Genomic DNA, 18,040 nt, shown 5'->3' with positions numbered 1-18,040 from the left:
TTATACAGACATCTTAAACATTTTGGGGCATTGTCCTATTTTTTTCTAGAAATAATTCCTTGAAAATAATTAATAGATAGGATATGCACATTTAAAAATTTGATATATGCTGTCAAATTTTCCACCAGATGTACTGTACCAATTTACATGCTCATCTATAGTACACCAAAGTGCTCGCTCTTCATACATTTGCTCCTTACACATACAATAATGGTACCACTAATACATACACATATTATACAAAGAAAAATTATATCTCATTCAAAAATGTTTCTTCTTGAAAACCTTGAAGAATTCCTACCAAACTGTTGATAGCTGCAACCTTTGAAGTGTAGAGTTTAGAAGTGTAAATAAGATAATTATTTTTTATTTTATACACTGTTGCATTGTTCAGATTTGTTAGTATGATCACATACTGCTTTTAAAATTTTAAAATAAAATGAAAATAATAGGAAAACATATTTGTTTTATGATAAAGCAGTACAGAATAATAGCTAAAAAAAAACAGGATCTAACGTTCTGAGTTCAAAGACTGACTCAGCCTTTTGAACAAATTGCTAAACTCTCTGTTTCCTTACCTATAAAATGAATAAAATGTAAGTAAAGTGTTTAGAGTGTACCTAGCACATAAACACTATTAAATGTTTGCTATAGTAAAGTGGGAAAAAAAAATACATTAAGTTACTGGGTTGCTGCAAGATTAAGACGTAACACATATAAATTGCTTAGGACATAGTACATAGTAAGCCCTTAATAAATAACAGCTATTATTATTACTAGCCATTTGTATGTTTCTTCTTTTGAGCTGTAGCTTATGTTTGCTTGGTTTTCTTTTGCAGTTAATTATTCTCTTGTAGATATGTAAGAGCTCCTTACATTTTAAAGATAGCAGCCTTTCTCTGTCATGTATGTTACAAATTTTTTTTCTAAATAGTGGTGTGCAATTTAATTCTATGATCTTTTCGACAAAAAGCTTTTAGTTTATAGATAGTAAGTATTAGAATTTGAGATGAGTCAATAATGCTCCCTTGCCCTTTTCCTTTTTGGTAAAGGAAGGGAACATAAGTCAGAGAGCTAAAGATAAAAATATAGACCACATTACTAGTAAAACTGAATTGGAGAAAAGATACTAAGTTTAAGGGAGGTAAGTCTGTTACTATTTCACCCCCGGAATGAAACAGATTTACCTCTCCAATGATAAGCAGCCGCTTCCCTGCAGAGGGGGCTGCCCCTATAAAATTAATCACGTGGAAAAAGAGAATAGGATATATGCTCTCTGTAACTGAAGAGGAGAAAAGGTATTATCTGAGCTATTATTAGCCTAGCTCCTTCTACTAAACTCAATAATAGTGAATGAGATCATTCAGTTCTTCCCTGGGGATACAATAGTGAACATATTTCCACAAGAAAAAAGAAAAGCTAGGAAAGAGAAGGTTCCCCAACATTAAATGTATTCATTCACACACAAAATATTTACTATAATTCTTAGTACAGCCAGATATTATGATAGGTCTCTCCCCACTGCAGCTTACTGAAGAAGACTAGCAACACAGAGGTAAGTAAAAATATAATAACTATTAGAAAAAAAATAGAATGCTATAACAGAGAATATGGGGGTGAGAGTGAGCTGGTAAGCTAATTCTATTCTTCTTTTCCCCCTAATTACAGTGGCTAGACTCTCAGAAAGTAGTGAAAGTGACTATCCTCACTATCTCCTATCTTCGGTGGAAAGCATTCAGTGTTTTAGCTACGTTTTTTGTAGACAACCTTTATTAAATTGCTATTTATCAATTTTCTATTCCTAGTTTGCTTAAAGTTTTTCCAAAATCATAAGTGGGTGTTAAATTTTGTGAGATGTTTTTTCTTCATCTATTGAAATAATCATATCTTTTCCTTTATTAATAGCATGGATTATGTTAATTTTTATAATCTTTAACTTTGTATTCCTGGGATAAACCCCACTGATCATGATGATGTATTATTTAAAAATACTGCTAAATTCAATTCGTTAAGGACATCTGGGTGTACGTTTATGAGGGACACTTGGCTATACTTTTTCTTAAAATTTCTTCATTGGGTTTTGGTATGTTATGCTGGCCCCATGAAACAAGCTGGGAAGTATTCCCAACATGCTCCTCTGCTTTCTAAAAGAGTGTTATAAGACTGGTATTACTGTATTTCTTTCTTAAATATGTGATAGAATTCATAAGTATAGCCATCTTTGGCCTGGCATTTTATTTATGGGAAGGTTTTTGATTACAAATTCAATTTCTTTAAGAATAATGGGGCTACTCAGCTTTTTTCTTCTGAGAACTTCAGTAAGTTGTACTTTTCAAGACATTTTTTCATTTCATCTCAGTTGTAGAATTTATTGGCATTATGTTGTTTACAATACCCTTTATTACGCTTTTAAAGTTTAGAGACTCCTTAGTGATGTCTCCCTTTCCTTTCCTGATAAAGATAATTTGTGTTTCCTCCCTTTTTTGCTTTCATCAGTACTGCTAAGAGTTTCTCAATTTTACTAATCTTTTCAAGAACTAGCTTTTGGCTTTGTTAACTGACTCAATCAGGGTTCAGTCAGGAGACAGAAACCACACCATCAATTTGAATACGGAAATTTAATATAAAGAATTGTAAGCAAGTAAAAGGTAGTTAATGATGACAAGGAGTAAAAGAGCACTTAAGGCTACACTGTCCAATATGGTAGATAGTCACTGCCACAGAAGTCGCTTCTGAGCACTTGAAATGTGGCTAGCTGAAATGGAGATGTTCTGTAAATATATAATATACACTGGAATTCAAAGACTTCATATGAAAAAAGGTTAAAATAGCTTCATAATTTTATAATTATTTTATATTGAAATGATAATATTTTAGATATACTGGGTTAAATAAAATATATTATTTAAAATTAACTTCACCTGTTCAACTTTTTTTAATGTGGCTATTAGAAAATTTTAAATTACATATATGGCTTCTGTTGAATAGTACTGCTCTAAGGTGTCCAAAAGCAGCCATTGCAGAAAGCACCTCTAAATGGAAGGAAAGTAAGTAAATAATGAATTAAGAACTTAAGAAGAGCTCCTTTCCTTCCCTTTGCTGAGATTCACACCTCATTGTATGGGATGTGGTGCCACAGGAACCCACAACCTTCCCAGAGGGAAAGGGCCAGAACTGGTTCATTTGAACAGCCCACTGGGTAGCTAAGAAACTTCCTGCAGGTGTGTGGGTGAGCTAGAGCTGATCTGTGGAAACAGCCTGTTAGGCTGCAGGGAAACTTGCCAGAGGGTGCACATTGGCTGGGGCTTGTCCAAGAGGGCTACTGAGGTAAGTGTTACTGGGCCTCCCGGATGCTCCTCTGCTGGCTAGTGTGCTAGGTAGAAAAAGCAGAATGATACCCAGAAGGAAAGCCCCTTCACTCCTGCTATGACCTTGCAGAGACCCACCAGCAGCCTAATATCAAGCCAGCTGACAAAGGAGAAATGTTCATAGCATTCGGCTTCAGTATCACAAAGCTGGGCAAATAAGGGCGGTTTGGGAACTGAGAGACAATAAATTGATTATTGCACATTTATTTTCTCTATATTTGTCTGTTTTCTGTTTCACTTACTTCCATTCCTCTCTTTACTCTTTCCTTTCTTCTACTTACTATTGGTTTAATTTTTTTTTTCTATTTTTTAAGGTGGAAAGCTTAGTTCTTTGATCCTTCTATTCTAATAGAGTATTGAAAGCTATTAATTTTCCTGTAAGCACTACTGTAGCCGAATCCTATAAAGTTTGATATAGTTTCCATTATGATTCAGTTATAAATACTTGTTATTCTTTTGCTATTCACTTTAACTCTACTGAAGTCAGAGAATATATTCTATAAGATTTCAGTCTTAAAATTTATTGATACCTATTTTGTGGTTGAGTGTATAGCCTAGCTTGGTGAATGTTTCATATGAGCTAGAAAAGAATGTGTATTCTGCAATTCTTGGGTATAGTGTTCTACAAATAGCAGTTACATAAAATTGTTATTCCTGTCATCTATACTTTCATTAATTTTTGTATATTCTATCAATAACTGAGAGATGTAAAAACTACCAACTATGATCATGAATATCTATTTCTCTCTTTAGTTTTATCAGTTTGAAATTCATGTATTTTTATGCTGTTAGTAGGTATATATACATTTATGATGGTTACATCTTCTTGAAGTGACACTTTGTATCTCTGCTAATTTTGTCTTAAATTCTACTTTCTTATGCTTACTGGTCGCAAAGTACATCTTTTTCAGTCTTTTTTAAATTTCAAACTATCTGTTTCTCCATATTTTTTAAGTGTCTCCTCTAATCAGCATATAGTTTGTTCTTACTTATTTTTTATTCCAGTCTGACAACCTGTATTTTTTAAATCTAGAGCTTAAAGTACATCATTTATCCCCCTTAACATAATTATTGATATGGTTTGGTTTAAATTTAGCATTGGTAGGTTTTCTTTTGCCTATCTCTTCTGTGTCCCCTACCTGCCTTCATCTGAATGAGTCAAATATTTTTAGTATTCCATTTTACATTTCTTTCTTAACGTTTTAGAAATAGCTCGAGTTATTTTAGATCACAATATACATTCTTATCACAGTCTATGTTCAAATCATATATTACTATTGAATAATATAAGAATTTACATATACTTCTAGTTACCTTCCTCCTACTCTGTGTGATCTTATTATAGATATTATTTCTATGTATGTTACAACCCCACGATATTGGTATTATCTCCTATAATTCATTGCTGTTAGTTGGTTTTAACCTGTCAATAATCTTTTAAAGAAAAAAAGATATATATATACATATATATATAAAATATTTATATATATATATATAAAATAATGAAAAAGGTGTTCTTTTATTTTTACCCAAATATTTAGTGCTCTTCCTTCTTTTCTGCAGATCCTATCTTTCATCTAGAATTATTTCCTTTCACCTAAAAGAACTTCCTTTGGTATTTCTTATAGTACAGATTTGCTGGAAATGAATCATCTCTGCTTTTATCTGCCTAAAAATGCCTTCGTTTTATCTTTCTTTTAAAGAATATTTTTCCAAGTTAATAGGGTTGTTTGTAGTTCTTTAAAGATGTCATTCCATTGTCTTCCGGACTCTATTGTTTCTGACAAGAAACCACTGAACATTCTTATTGTGGTTCCCTAAGTATGTCTTTTCTCCTCTAGGGGCTTATAAAATTTTCTATCTTTGGTTTTCGATTAATTGACTAAGATGTGGCAAGATGTGGTTTCCTTTATATTTATACTGTTTGGGGTTTGTTGAGCTTCTTGGCACTGTGGGTTGATATTTCATCAATTTTGAAAAAATTCTCAATTATTATCTCTTCAAATGTTCTTTCCTCTCCCAATCTCTGTCTCCCTTTTTTTTCTAAGTCTATAGTTACACATAAGTTAGGCCATTTATTATTGTTTCACAAGTCTCAGACACTCTGTTTCTTTAAGAAAAAAAAAACTTCCTTCTCTTTGTGTTTTAGTTGGGATAATTTCGATTGATTGTCTTCAAGTTCAATGATCCTTTGTTCTGTTCTGTTCAGTCTGGATAAGCCTATTTCTGGTATTGTACGTTTCAGTTCTAGAATTTTCATCTTTTTAATAGTTTCCATTTTTGTACTGAAATTACCATCTATTCACATATGTTTTCACTTTTCAACTAGATCCTTTAATATCTATAGCATAATTATTGTAAAGTCCTTGATTCTAATCTGAACATCTACATCAACTGTGAGACTTCTATTGATTGTTTTTGTTATGTGATTACAAGTCACATTTTCTTGCTTCTTCATGTCTCATAATTTTTTACTGTATATCATAAAATTAAATAAAAGAATAAAGATGGAATAAATTATATTTACCTCTAGAAAAATATGTAGTCTTTGCTTTGACTGCTAGAAGTTGAATTAACATAGTATGTAAGCTGAGTCTAGGCTTTGTTGCTTGCTGTTTTGGTTAAATTCCATTTACCATTGGCTTCAAATATTTTGAGGGCAGGATCTAGATTTTTCTTCAACAGGGCTTGAGATCTCAGTACTGACAAGGCTCCAGATGTCTATCTTTGCTTTACGGCCCAATCACTAGCTTTACAAACTGTAGGATATCTATCTCTGCTTTGCTGTCTACCTATCAGCTTTATGGTTGCTAGGGAGTTCTCTTTATTTTCCAGCCCTGTCCCTTAACTTTCTGCACCTCAGGAGACAACTTTCTACCCTACTGTCCTATCCCCAGCTTCAGTGGACTGGTACTTTGCACTAAGCGAATGTCCAGTACACTTCACCAAGAGATCTCTCTCAGCTCTTCTGCCCTGCCTCTGTCTTTGGCACACTGCCACTGGTACTCTATGAAGGCACTGTAGGAAAGAACCAGAGAGTGGGTGTAAACCTGCTCTGTGACTAGGGCTTCTTGAGATTCTAATCTGCCGTGTCAGGCCACATATGACCACAAAAAGCTCTGTAAAATTTTGAATGATTTCGCTTCACTCTCAGCTATCGTGGATTCCCTTCTCCTCCTGCTGTACTTTCAGGGATATAGCCATGGGTCTTTTCTTTCCTATGAAAGACTCATCCCTTTATGGAATTTGGTATATTTAGTTTTCTTTGTGTCCTCAACAATCCGATAGGGTACAAAAAAGTATAATTTTCTGGCATAATCATACCTTCTCATTGTTAAGATGGCAATAATGATTTGTTGCAATTTTCTACAACTTAACCAGAGGCGAAAGTCTCTACCTACTCTTCAGCACAAGTCTTTTTTTTAAACAACATGTGGTTACCTCTGAATTTCGATAATTGATTATAATAAGATTGCATGTATTATTAAAATATTTTCATGTGAATAAGTGAATATTCACTTTAATTTTAAGCACTAAAATTTGTATCCATTTTTGTGTATTACAATCATCTGCTAACCATTCAGAAGGCATAATGTGAACAACTAAATGGATGTAAAGTTCTTAAATGGCCTAAATGACTAATACTATGAAAATAATTAAGAAATGTAAAATTTGACAGAAAAACTAAAAGTTATAAATCACAAACTTCCTGGGAGAAAGCATGTAAAGTATATTATTACATTAAAAATGTTCTCTTACAAAATAACACAAATATATAAAGAAGGTGAAGCTCTAAAAATTTCCATCTATCCATCCACTACCCCTTCTTTTATTCCATAAATCTAGCCGCAGGGTTTTAAATATTATTTATATGCTGAAGATTCCTAAATTTAGTCTAGACTTCTCCTCTGAACACCTGAGTAGGACTTGAATGCCTATTCAACAAGTACACTTAGATGTCTAAAAAATATCTCGAAACTAAAATATTAAAAAAATGAACTCCTGATTTTTCCTTAAACTTGTTCCTCCCATAGTCTTCCTCATCTCACTAAATGGCAATTTACTGTGTCATTTCCCAGGATATAAACCTAAAAGTCATCCTTGACTCTCATATATTACATATATTTAGAAAATATATCCAAAATCCTACCACTTCTCAACACCTCTACTGCTACTCTAGTCCTAGTTACCATCATCTTGTTCTTGAATAACTTCCATGTCCTAATTGATCTTCTTGCTTCTGCCTTTATAATACCTTTCACACTCCCGTGTCTATTCTCTACAAACAGCCAGAGTGATTCTCTTAAAACTTTAGTGAGATCATGCCACTCCTCTACAGAAACATCTCCCATGGCATCCCATTTCACTCAGAGTAAAAGCCAAAGTCCTTAACATGGTGTATACAGGCCTATGATCAGGCTCCCTGCAACCTCTCTGACCCTATCTCATCTTTTCACTCACTGTGCTCTGGCTGTGCTGGCCTTCTTGCCGTTCATAAACAAGTCACGGCATACTTCCACACCATGGCCTTCATGACCACTGTTCCTTCCGCCTTCAAAAGTTGCTCCCTATGTTGAAGCTATCTTAGCAGTTTTAAAAAAATTATTAATTCTCACAAGTCTGTCAGTTAACTAGATGGTTCGTCTATTGGTATTACCTGGGCTCACTCATGAGCCTGCGATCAGCTGGCAGCTTGCCTAGGGCTGGAGGACCTAAGACAATCTCTCTTACACATCTCAGACTTTGGTGCTGGCTGCTGGTTGGAACACTCTCTCTACTCATGGTCTCACTTGATATTTTAAACCAAGTTTCCTTGCAGAGTACAAGGAGCATACTAAGAGGGCAAAGGTAGAAATTGCAAGGTCATTTGAAGCCTAGGCTTTGAAACTCAATGTCTCCTTTAGCAACTGGTCAGAACAGGTTATAAGGCCAACCCAGACTTAAGGGCATAAGAAAATAAACTCCATCTTTTGCTGAAACAACCTGCAAAACATTGCGGTTTCAATATATCACATCCTAGATATCCGGGTGGCTCAGTCCCTTCATATGTTTGCTCAAATATCACCTTATCAGTGATGTCTTCCATGATGCCATATAAAGTAACTACCCTTCCCTTATCTTGGCACGTAATGTCCCACACTTTATTTTAGTACCTATCACCACCTGATATTACGTATTTACTTGTTTGTTTATTATCTGTCTCCTTCGCAACTATAGTGTAAGCTCCATGAAGGTAGAAACTTTTTCTGTTGGGTTCACTACTATGTCCCTGGCACCCTGAACAATGACTTGTACATAGTAGGCACTCAATATCTGTTAAATGAATTTTCTTATTTAAATGAGCATGTACCATAAAATAATAAAACAAGAATCAAAAGTAACTCAAAGGATAATATAAATTTTATATATTGAAATGTTAGTGCCTTTATATGTTCTTTGATTTATTTTATGATTTTGAACAAAATGTTTTATTATGCTTTGGTGTGTCTATCGATAAAGACTTTAGCCACATGTCTCTGCTTCTTGGCTCTCATGAAAATGTTTTAAACCAATACTTTAAATTCTTCATAAAAAGTTTCTGTGGGGCCTAGAATGTGCATGGTCTTGATAGCTGACAAACCTGGTACTAAATGTAGAAATGCAAGATTTAATTGCATCATCATCATCATCATTTATGTACAATACCTATCATTAATAGTGTCATCCAAGTTTTGCCTAGGCTAGTGTCTGCTAAGTTTCTTTATCATTCTTCGGTAGAACATGAAAAAAAGAAGTTGTTTTAAAAAATCCAGCTTGTCAGCCTATATTGTCAGAATTTAACTGAAAATAAATTTTAAGTTCAGGGCACATCAGAAGAAACAAGTTTATCAGACATATATGTGTATATAGAAATGCTCTGACTTCATTCCTGAATCTACTCAATATAAATAGAATAGAATGAGTGAATGCTATAGGAGGAGAAAATGCATGCTAGAGGAGACATCAATACTGGAACCACTGTCACCATCCCAATAAACTGAAGGTACTGTTATCAGGCCTAAACTAGTTTTACCTCCAATGTGGGAAATAGGATTACATGCCTATTAAAAATTCTCATTATTTTATGTACTAGAATAACAAAACCAGAGACAATAATATAAATGAGTCAGTTACTGACAAAAGAATCTTTTCCCTCAGTGAAAATGGGGGTGTGAAGGTTAAGGGTGGGAAGGAGACTGCTTTTTATTGTATATCCTTTTTGGCTTTTTTCTTTAAACACATGCATGTAGTACCTCTAAAAAAATGTTTTTAAAAATCAAAAGAAATTAACTCTTTCTATGGTCCTAGACATAGTAAATAAACACGAAAAGTTTTCATAAAATCGCATTTTATATAGATTATTGTAGGTAGCCTAAGGAAAAATCATGATAATAAACATCTGTGTGTATATGCTTGTGTTTATGTGTCTATATTTTACAGCCAATGTGGAAACTACTGCCTCTCTGACAAACTGACAAGACAGGACATTATCTAATTGCAGAAGACAGTTTGATTTAATAATATACTATTTTAGGCAGAACAAAGCACAAAACAACACAAAAGATTTGTTGACTTAAAATAGTTTTTAAAAAACAAGTTTTTTTTAAAAGCAACTAAAGATTTCTTAGAATTCATTTTACTTATACCACATGAATTTAGAGATAGGGTTGAAACAATTACCCAAACCTTTTTACTGATGAGTTACTGATAAACTATTACCATTGTTTCTGACATGCTTGATACTCAGAACTCTTCCATGTACCCAAGATAAATTCTGACTCTAAGCAGCTACAGTAATGAATAAACTTTAACGTAATACATTTCAGTAGCCAACACTGTTGCATTAGCCAAATCCTAAACATTAAAGGCTTCTTTCATACCAAAGGAAAAAAGCCAGGCAGTGTTAATTTGATTCCCAGCATTAGGAACATTCTCATTTAGGGAAAAGGATTATTCTCTTCTGCATTAGAAATACAAACATTGCTATTATAAAAATTTGATAATCGAACAGCTGCAAGGACAAAGCAGACATTACATTCTAACGGCAGTAAATACGAAAGGATGAATGTTAAAAAAAAAAACCAGCCAGGCAACTCAGATTCTGGTCTAAGCACTTCCACGAGCTAGTTGTATGACCTTGGTAACTCACTGAATCTCTCTAGGACTAATTTTTTCATTTGGAGAAAAAAAGGGAGAAATAAGACTAGGTGATTTTAGAGATTCTACTGAATTAAAAAAACAAACACCCATAATTTCGTATTATTGGACCGGAAAAGTCCTCTTCTCGAAATTACCCTATTAATGTAATGGCACATGTGAACAAAGATATGTATATGTGGACAAGGATGTTCACTGACAGCATTATCTGCATTAACAAAAAGCCTGTAGAAAATAATTATATGTTAGTAAAAGGTATTTAAAAAAATGATAGCATATCTATACAACGGAATCCTATGAAGGCATTTAAAAGACTGAAGAAGTAATGTGGAACGATTTCCAAAATACATGGTTATATAAATAAAGCATGACATAGAATGATGTAATACAGTGTTTTCATCTTGGCTTTTAAAAAGGGGGACGATAACATATATACAAACACACATTATATATACCCACACATATGTAAACACATACACATATGCATTCTTTTTTATGCAAAGAACATTTTTAATGAATACACAAGAAACTGGTAGTAGCTGTTATTTCTGGGAAGGGAACTAGCAGTTTAAGGTAGAAGAAAGATTTAATTTTTCATTATAAACCACTTCTTTTACTGTCTGATTTTACCATGTATAACTTGCTTATTAAAGAAAGGGGAAAAAACCCACAAAATCTTTATTTAAAAATACTTACATTTCCCATACTTTTCCACCTAAAAAACTTTATTTATCAAATATGAGTCTTCTCTGACAAAATACTATTATTTAATGCATATTTTGTGCATGATTACCTTGAAAAGCCTGGGAAACACATCTGCTGGTTGTCCACGAATCACAAACAGACGAGAGTTCAATTTTCGCAGATTAGCATCAAGGTCTTCAAGACATTGAAGCAAAAATCTAGAGAGGATAATGTTATTAAAATTCTTTAAAAATATACTTAGAAGACATATTACAAAATCATGTTATTCTAAAAGTTGAAATGCCAACCCCACCATCTTATTACCTCTTATCATCTTATTACCTCTAACTGATATATAAATTACTGTTTCCAAAAACCATACTTACAATTTTTTAAAATGATACATGTTTCTTAGTATTTTAATTAAGTTTCTAAATTAAATCAAAACTTTCATTAAATAATAGTGACTGTTAGCAAGTTTAATTTGTAAACATAAAAACTATATAAAGAATAAGTAATTAAATGAATTGATATCGTTTAAACTTGAATTCATAAAGAAAAGCCAACTTGAAAAATCTAGAACATTTTCTACTGGAAAAAAAAAAGGAAAAGTCATATTTAATCACTCTCAAGTGAATAAATGAAGAATTTGAGCATGCTATTGGGGGATATTGTAATTATCTAAGAGAGAGAGAACATAATGCCCATTCTCAAGTTTCAAATATAAAAGCACCTGAGTTTTCTAAAATTATCTATGACTATGAATAACTTATATAATGTTTGGCGATAAATGTTTATTGGAAAACATCTAGTTTTATGGCTTTGCTTAGCAAAAGTTTTTAGACACAATAGTAGCCAGATCAAAAATGAAGACATTGAATGAACTAGCAATTTTCAGTTTTCTTAAATTAAACAGTACAACACTAAAATGTCCTGGAAGGACAATCCAAGGCAGAGAGAATCCTCAAATCTCTTTCGTACCATTAGTTTCAGTATCTTCTCTACCAGCACTGGTAGTATATAGCAAGAATTTTCCTTATTCGACTTTTTGGTGGAAATATTTCTATGTAGTACAAGCACGTCAATGATAGTAAGATGAGAAAAGAAAAAAAAGGACCTGATTAAGTCATAAAATAAGTAAGCCTAGATTATTTATAATTGGCCTATTATTTTTCCCTTTCTTGTTCACAGGCCGAATAATCATTCTTTATGCTTTTCAATAAACACTCTATGAAACAAACAAACATTGTTCAAAATGATATAGACTGAAGCAATGCATTACAATGGAAAGAGTTTTGCAACCAAAGAATTAATTTTGTTTTGGCACTTCATAAAAAAAAGGACTAGAAATGTACTTAAGTATGATGTTTTTTTCCATAGTATGATGTTATCATTTACATCACTGTAACTTCACATAGACATTACAAAGGTACAGTGCACTCAAATATAGGTACTTTTTAAAAGAATATAGTAATGACTTTGTACTCAAATATTTTAAATAGAAAAGATTTGCGAAGATAAGAAAAAAAGCAGGATGTAGACCATCCTGGTGATGCTGTCCTTTGTTATAAGGCTTTTTGTACAGTGACTTTTAAAACTATATGCATATATCATTTTGATAAAATATAATTTACATCACAAGCACCTACTTATGTTACATGTGCATAAGAAAATAACCGGAAGGATACTTACACCAAGCTATTAAAAATAGCTACCCTGGGGGAGTGGGAGTTTGGAGTAAGGGTAAAGAAGAGAGAAACATACACTTTATTTTTACTTCATAAAAAGGTATAAAATTGATAATTAGCAAACATTCCTTCAAAGCAGAATAAAACTGAGAAATACTGTATCTACTGTAAACCTGATTTAATACATAGTGAACATCTTTTCAAAGCAAGAGAAATACTTCTCCGGCATCAATTTTCATGGTTTCATCATATTCCATTGCACAGATGTCCTATAATTTAACAGGTCTAGTAACAAATTACTATCTTTCAATCAATCTTAAAAAGTTCTAATTTCCTCATCTGTAAAACTGGGATAGTAACAAGATTCATATCATACATAGCACTGTTGTAAGAATTAAATAAATTAACATATGTGAAGCTCTTATAACAGTACATCACACATAGTAAACACGATTATATGTGTTATCTATTATTTTTTATCCCTTCCTATCACTTCTATTATTGCTACAATAATTCTAGTCTTTATTATCTCTTGTTGGTATTACTTACTGCGATGCCTTAAATAGATCTGTCTACCAACAATCTCTCTCCACTCTAGTCCATTTTATACACAACACCAAATCTTCCTGAGGCATGCTTTCCTGTACAAAGGTCTTCAAAGACTGATTCCTTATTGAATAAAGAACAAATTCTTTTCCTTCGCCACTAACTTAGGGTTCCTGGTTCATTTCCTACCACTCCCCTTTCCCTCCCACCAAACCAAACTACTTCATTCTTCCCCAGACATTCAATATCCCGAAATTTGCTCCATGCTCTTCCCTGAGTCTGGAATATTTTTTCCCATTCACATCTCTTCAAGTTCATACCCTACTAATTTTTGGCCTTCTAGCTGAAAGTAACATCTTCAGCCTTTGAATTTTTTAAAGGACATAATGATAGATAGATAGATAGATAGATAGATAGATAGATAGATAGATATAGATAGATAGATATATAGATATATAGATAGATATATTGATATATATACACACACACATATATATACACATATATATGTATATATATATACTCACTTTCTCCTAATGGATTTCAAATAAAGTATTTGTGTCTCATTCCTAACTACAGTTTCTTAACTTGCATTTTGATTTGAACATTTGGCAAACAAATTTCATCATGTGTCTTATACAATTTGTTGAAAAATATTAGAAATAGGATCAAATGATATACAGAGTTGTCTTGTACAACTGCTTAAAGGATTATAAACAGGATAAAATCATCTAGCGGAATCACTAGTACTTAATAGACATTAAGTTATAATTGTCCTCCCTTGGGAATAATTTATATTTTTGAAAAAAGTAACATGTATTTCTTCTATATGCAAATATCTGGACATGATAACGGAAGACAATGAATTAGTTGGATGCCCACCCAGATATATATATACAGAACCATCCTGCTCTCATAACTTCCCCCGAATGTGATTTTGAACAAAGGTTCAATGAAAATCTTTCCCAGTGACAAATGGCAAGATTCAGTACAATAAAAACTCTGAATCAACTAATCTCTAAGCATACAATTCTTCCTTGATAATACTATGAAATAAAACCTCCAATATCTCAGGTTCAAAGTATTAACTTATTAACAGATAAGATTTTTTTAGTGCTGAACCAAAAGGTGCTATATAAAGTGTGCTATATAAAGTCTAACCTTTCATCCTTTACCCGTCCGTCAGCTGGGAAGTGAGTGAGTTCTGTCAGAGTTCAGATTCAATGTGTTCCAGAGAACACACCAATTTCAACCTTTACATATTACAAATGTATGTGCTTCAGAACAGGCAGCCAATACTGAATGAAATGATTTAATACAATACTGTACATTGAAAGTACATAAGATACACTTTTAACAGGAATATATTTTCAGACCGCCAATTTGGCATATTTACTATTCAATTGAAACTGTAATAATTTGAAGGCTCAGTTAATAATGCTTTTAACTGCATGCAACACAATGGTTTTTAAATAGGCCTAAAGGTAGTAAAACTCCGTTTATTCCTTTGCATAACTGTGTTGCCTACACAGAAACATAGTTCTAATGTTATTTAATTACTAATTATACTGCTTCAAAATAAATTGCAGAGGTATTAGGTGAGAAAATATATTTCTTCGCTTTAAACATTTTAAAGATTTTTTTTTTTACCTCTAAAGATCACTACCTACTGCTGTTAGAAAAAATATACTCAGTGAGTTTCCTTATATCATTTCCAAAGGATGATTTCAACATGAATCAACAGAAATGTTTCTTAAAGTAGGTCACTGCTATGGCAACCAGTGGGTGGTTTGGTATACTCCCGTCACAATGACCTAATTTCCAGCCTGTGCTAGAACAGCTTTATATAACTAGAATTTCTAGTTCTGTCTATAAAATCATCTAAAAAAGGCAATGGTAGGAGGCAACATAATCCCACTGCTGCTGAAAACAAGGCATTGTGAATTAGCATGTATCATACCAGAATAAAGCCATCTGGTTCTGCACTTTAGTTTATAAAATATATCTTATCATATGTTCAACAATGAAAACTACACTTAGAATATTTAAACCAAAATAATTCCTTGCTGATTCTAGAGAACTGACTTAAATAATATAAATTATATCATCAAAATTACATAAAAAATATCCTTTCCTATCCTCTACATGAAACAATGACAGAGTTAAATTTTTAAAAACTAAAGTTCTGGATATATTAACTATAATAAGACAAAATGAAAAGTCTCAGTCATTAACCAAAGTCTACGGTGTTTTATTAGAAATTTAAAAATTATAAATAGCAATTTGTGTCTCTATAAATCACATAAAGTTTACATATGCTCTTTTTCTAGTTTGTAACAAAATGTTAGTGCTTGTATATAAATTAATCATTATTGAAATTGTCAGAATATTTATGACAATAGTTTAGTCACAGAGAAAAGTTTAATGTTCAATAAAGATGAAATATATATTTTAAAAGCAAATTTTGTATTTTGCCAGACTCTAATGGTTATAAATCAGTGGACCTATATCATGACACAATATCCCTTTTTATAACAAACATTTTACAGTGTCCTCTTTTAAATACTGAAATTCACAGATAATACAGCCTATCTATATACACAATTTTAAAGCATTATATAATGCTCTAATATAATATATGGGAGAAATGAAATTTATATTTTACAAGAAGTAATATGTATTTCTATATGCAAATATCTAGGCATGGCAAAAGAAGACAATGAATTAGTTGGATGCCTACACCTACATACAGAATCATTTTTAAATTCGATAGCTACAAAAACAGACTTATACAGTTGTATTACTGGTGACTCAAACACCATGAGTAGTACTGCCTTTGGTGACATAATTTTCTGTAATGTTGAGCAAGACTTAATTTAAGAAAGATCTGGACAAAACAAAGTACAATCTTTCCTTGATTTCCATAAGTGATAAATATATTTCAGGAGAACTCAGTATATATTAGAATTGTGTAAAAAAAAAAAAAACAACCTAGTGTTTACATATAAAAATGGATTTAAGCCCTAGAGCAGAAAAATACAAATAAATTTTTCACTTACATGAAATATCTGGTAGAATATCTGAAAGATATGTGGGACTCAGGACAATTTTTATTTTGAGAAACCACCCTGACCCTTGCAAGCAGTCTTCCATTCTTGGCCTCTCCTCACTAATACCACTAACACCCTCTAACCATTGTGATGAACAAAAATGCCCCCACAAATTCTAAAACATCTTCTAAGGAATGATATTGTTCATCACTCACATAATTTCATTTATTTGAGGGATACAAGATAAATAATATGAGATTCCAATATTCAAGGAGCTTAAGAGAAAAGAAACTTGAAAATATACATGATGTTCATTAATATAACAGAAACTGTCATGGCAGAATGCAACATATATTACAAGAGACATATATGGACACCATTAATATGCTTTGAAAAATCAGGAGAGAGAAATCACTTCTGGATTTTTTTCTTTTTTTGAGATGGGGAGAAATTTAGGCAAAAATTTCAAGGATGTGGTGATGGCAGAGAGAGGCCTTGCAGTATTAACATGATTTTAATAGCTGGAGATAGAGAGGGAGAATTATTGGCCATTTCACTGTAACTTTCTTGAAGATAGGGACTAGGCCTTGTTCACCACTTGCCAGTGCCCCCAGACAATGCCTAACATAGAGTAGAAGTTCAAAAAATATTTACATAATAACAAACCAAATAAATTAATGGAGGCAGATGAACGAGATTTTAGGGACTTGATTCGACAGTCAAAGGAATGTAAGGAAATGAATATTCTCCGAATGTCTATTGTATTAGGTATTTGATGTATATTATGTTCCCAACAACTTTACGAGGTATCTCACTTTAAAAATGATGAATCTGAAACTCATCAAGGACATTTTTCAAAGTACCTCGGCCAAGTAAAAATTTTAATTTGGATGTATCTGACTACAAACCCATGCCCTTTATACTATACAATGTTACTTTCCTACAGGATATATAATTATCTAAAATGTTTTAGAAAAATTAATCTGACAGCTTTAAGGACATAAAGATGGCCAAATACAGTTTTTGCCTTCTAGATGGTGGGCAAGCATGTGTATCAATTAAGACAGAATTTGTTAGTTTACACTGAGCTAACAAACAACCCCCAAAGCTCAGTATCTTAAAATAACTAAAGTTTATTTCTCACTCATGTTATATATCTATTACAGAGCAGCCAAGGCATTTCTGCTCACATTTAATTGGTTAAAGCAGGTCAAATGGCCAAACTAGACTTCGAGAAAGCAGAAGACATAAACTTCCTGCAGGAAGTGACTGAATAATGGTGAACAGTAATCACATCTACCACAATATCTAAACCAACGCTGATATGTACCATATGGTGAATTTCTTAATGAAGAGTGTATTATGGCAGCAAAAAGAAATCTAACTCCACGTGTGGGGGCAGAATAAAGGGAACAGGGAAGGGCATGAGGAAGAACACATATGAACAGAGTTTGGAATCAAGAAGTGTAGATCAAGAAAATAAAGTAGAAAAGGGCAATCAAAGCAAAGAAAACAGTGCCCTTAAATC

At 32.6% G+C, this 18,040-nt stretch overlaps 1 protein-coding gene across 1 annotated transcript in view; it reads right to left on the bottom strand.

Annotated features, from left to right (window-relative positions):
* CRY1 (cryptochrome circadian regulator 1) overlaps positions 1–18,040 on the bottom strand; it is a 44,031-nt gene that overhangs the window by 13,602 nt on the left and 12,389 nt on the right. Inside the window, exon 2 of the mRNA XM_039877869.1 lies at positions 11,338–11,446. Coding sequence (XP_039733803.1) covers positions 11,338–11,446 — 109 coding nt within the window. The remainder of the gene's footprint in view (positions 1–11,337; positions 11,447–18,040) is intronic.

The sequence above is a fragment of the Pteropus medius genome, unplaced genomic scaffold (assembly GCF_902729225.1).
Source record: "Pteropus medius unplaced genomic scaffold, Ma_sr-lr_union100, whole genome shotgun sequence".
NCBI lineage: Eukaryota > Metazoa > Chordata > Mammalia > Chiroptera > Pteropodidae > Pteropus > Pteropus medius.
This window is presented reverse-complemented; position numbering and strand designations above follow the sequence as displayed.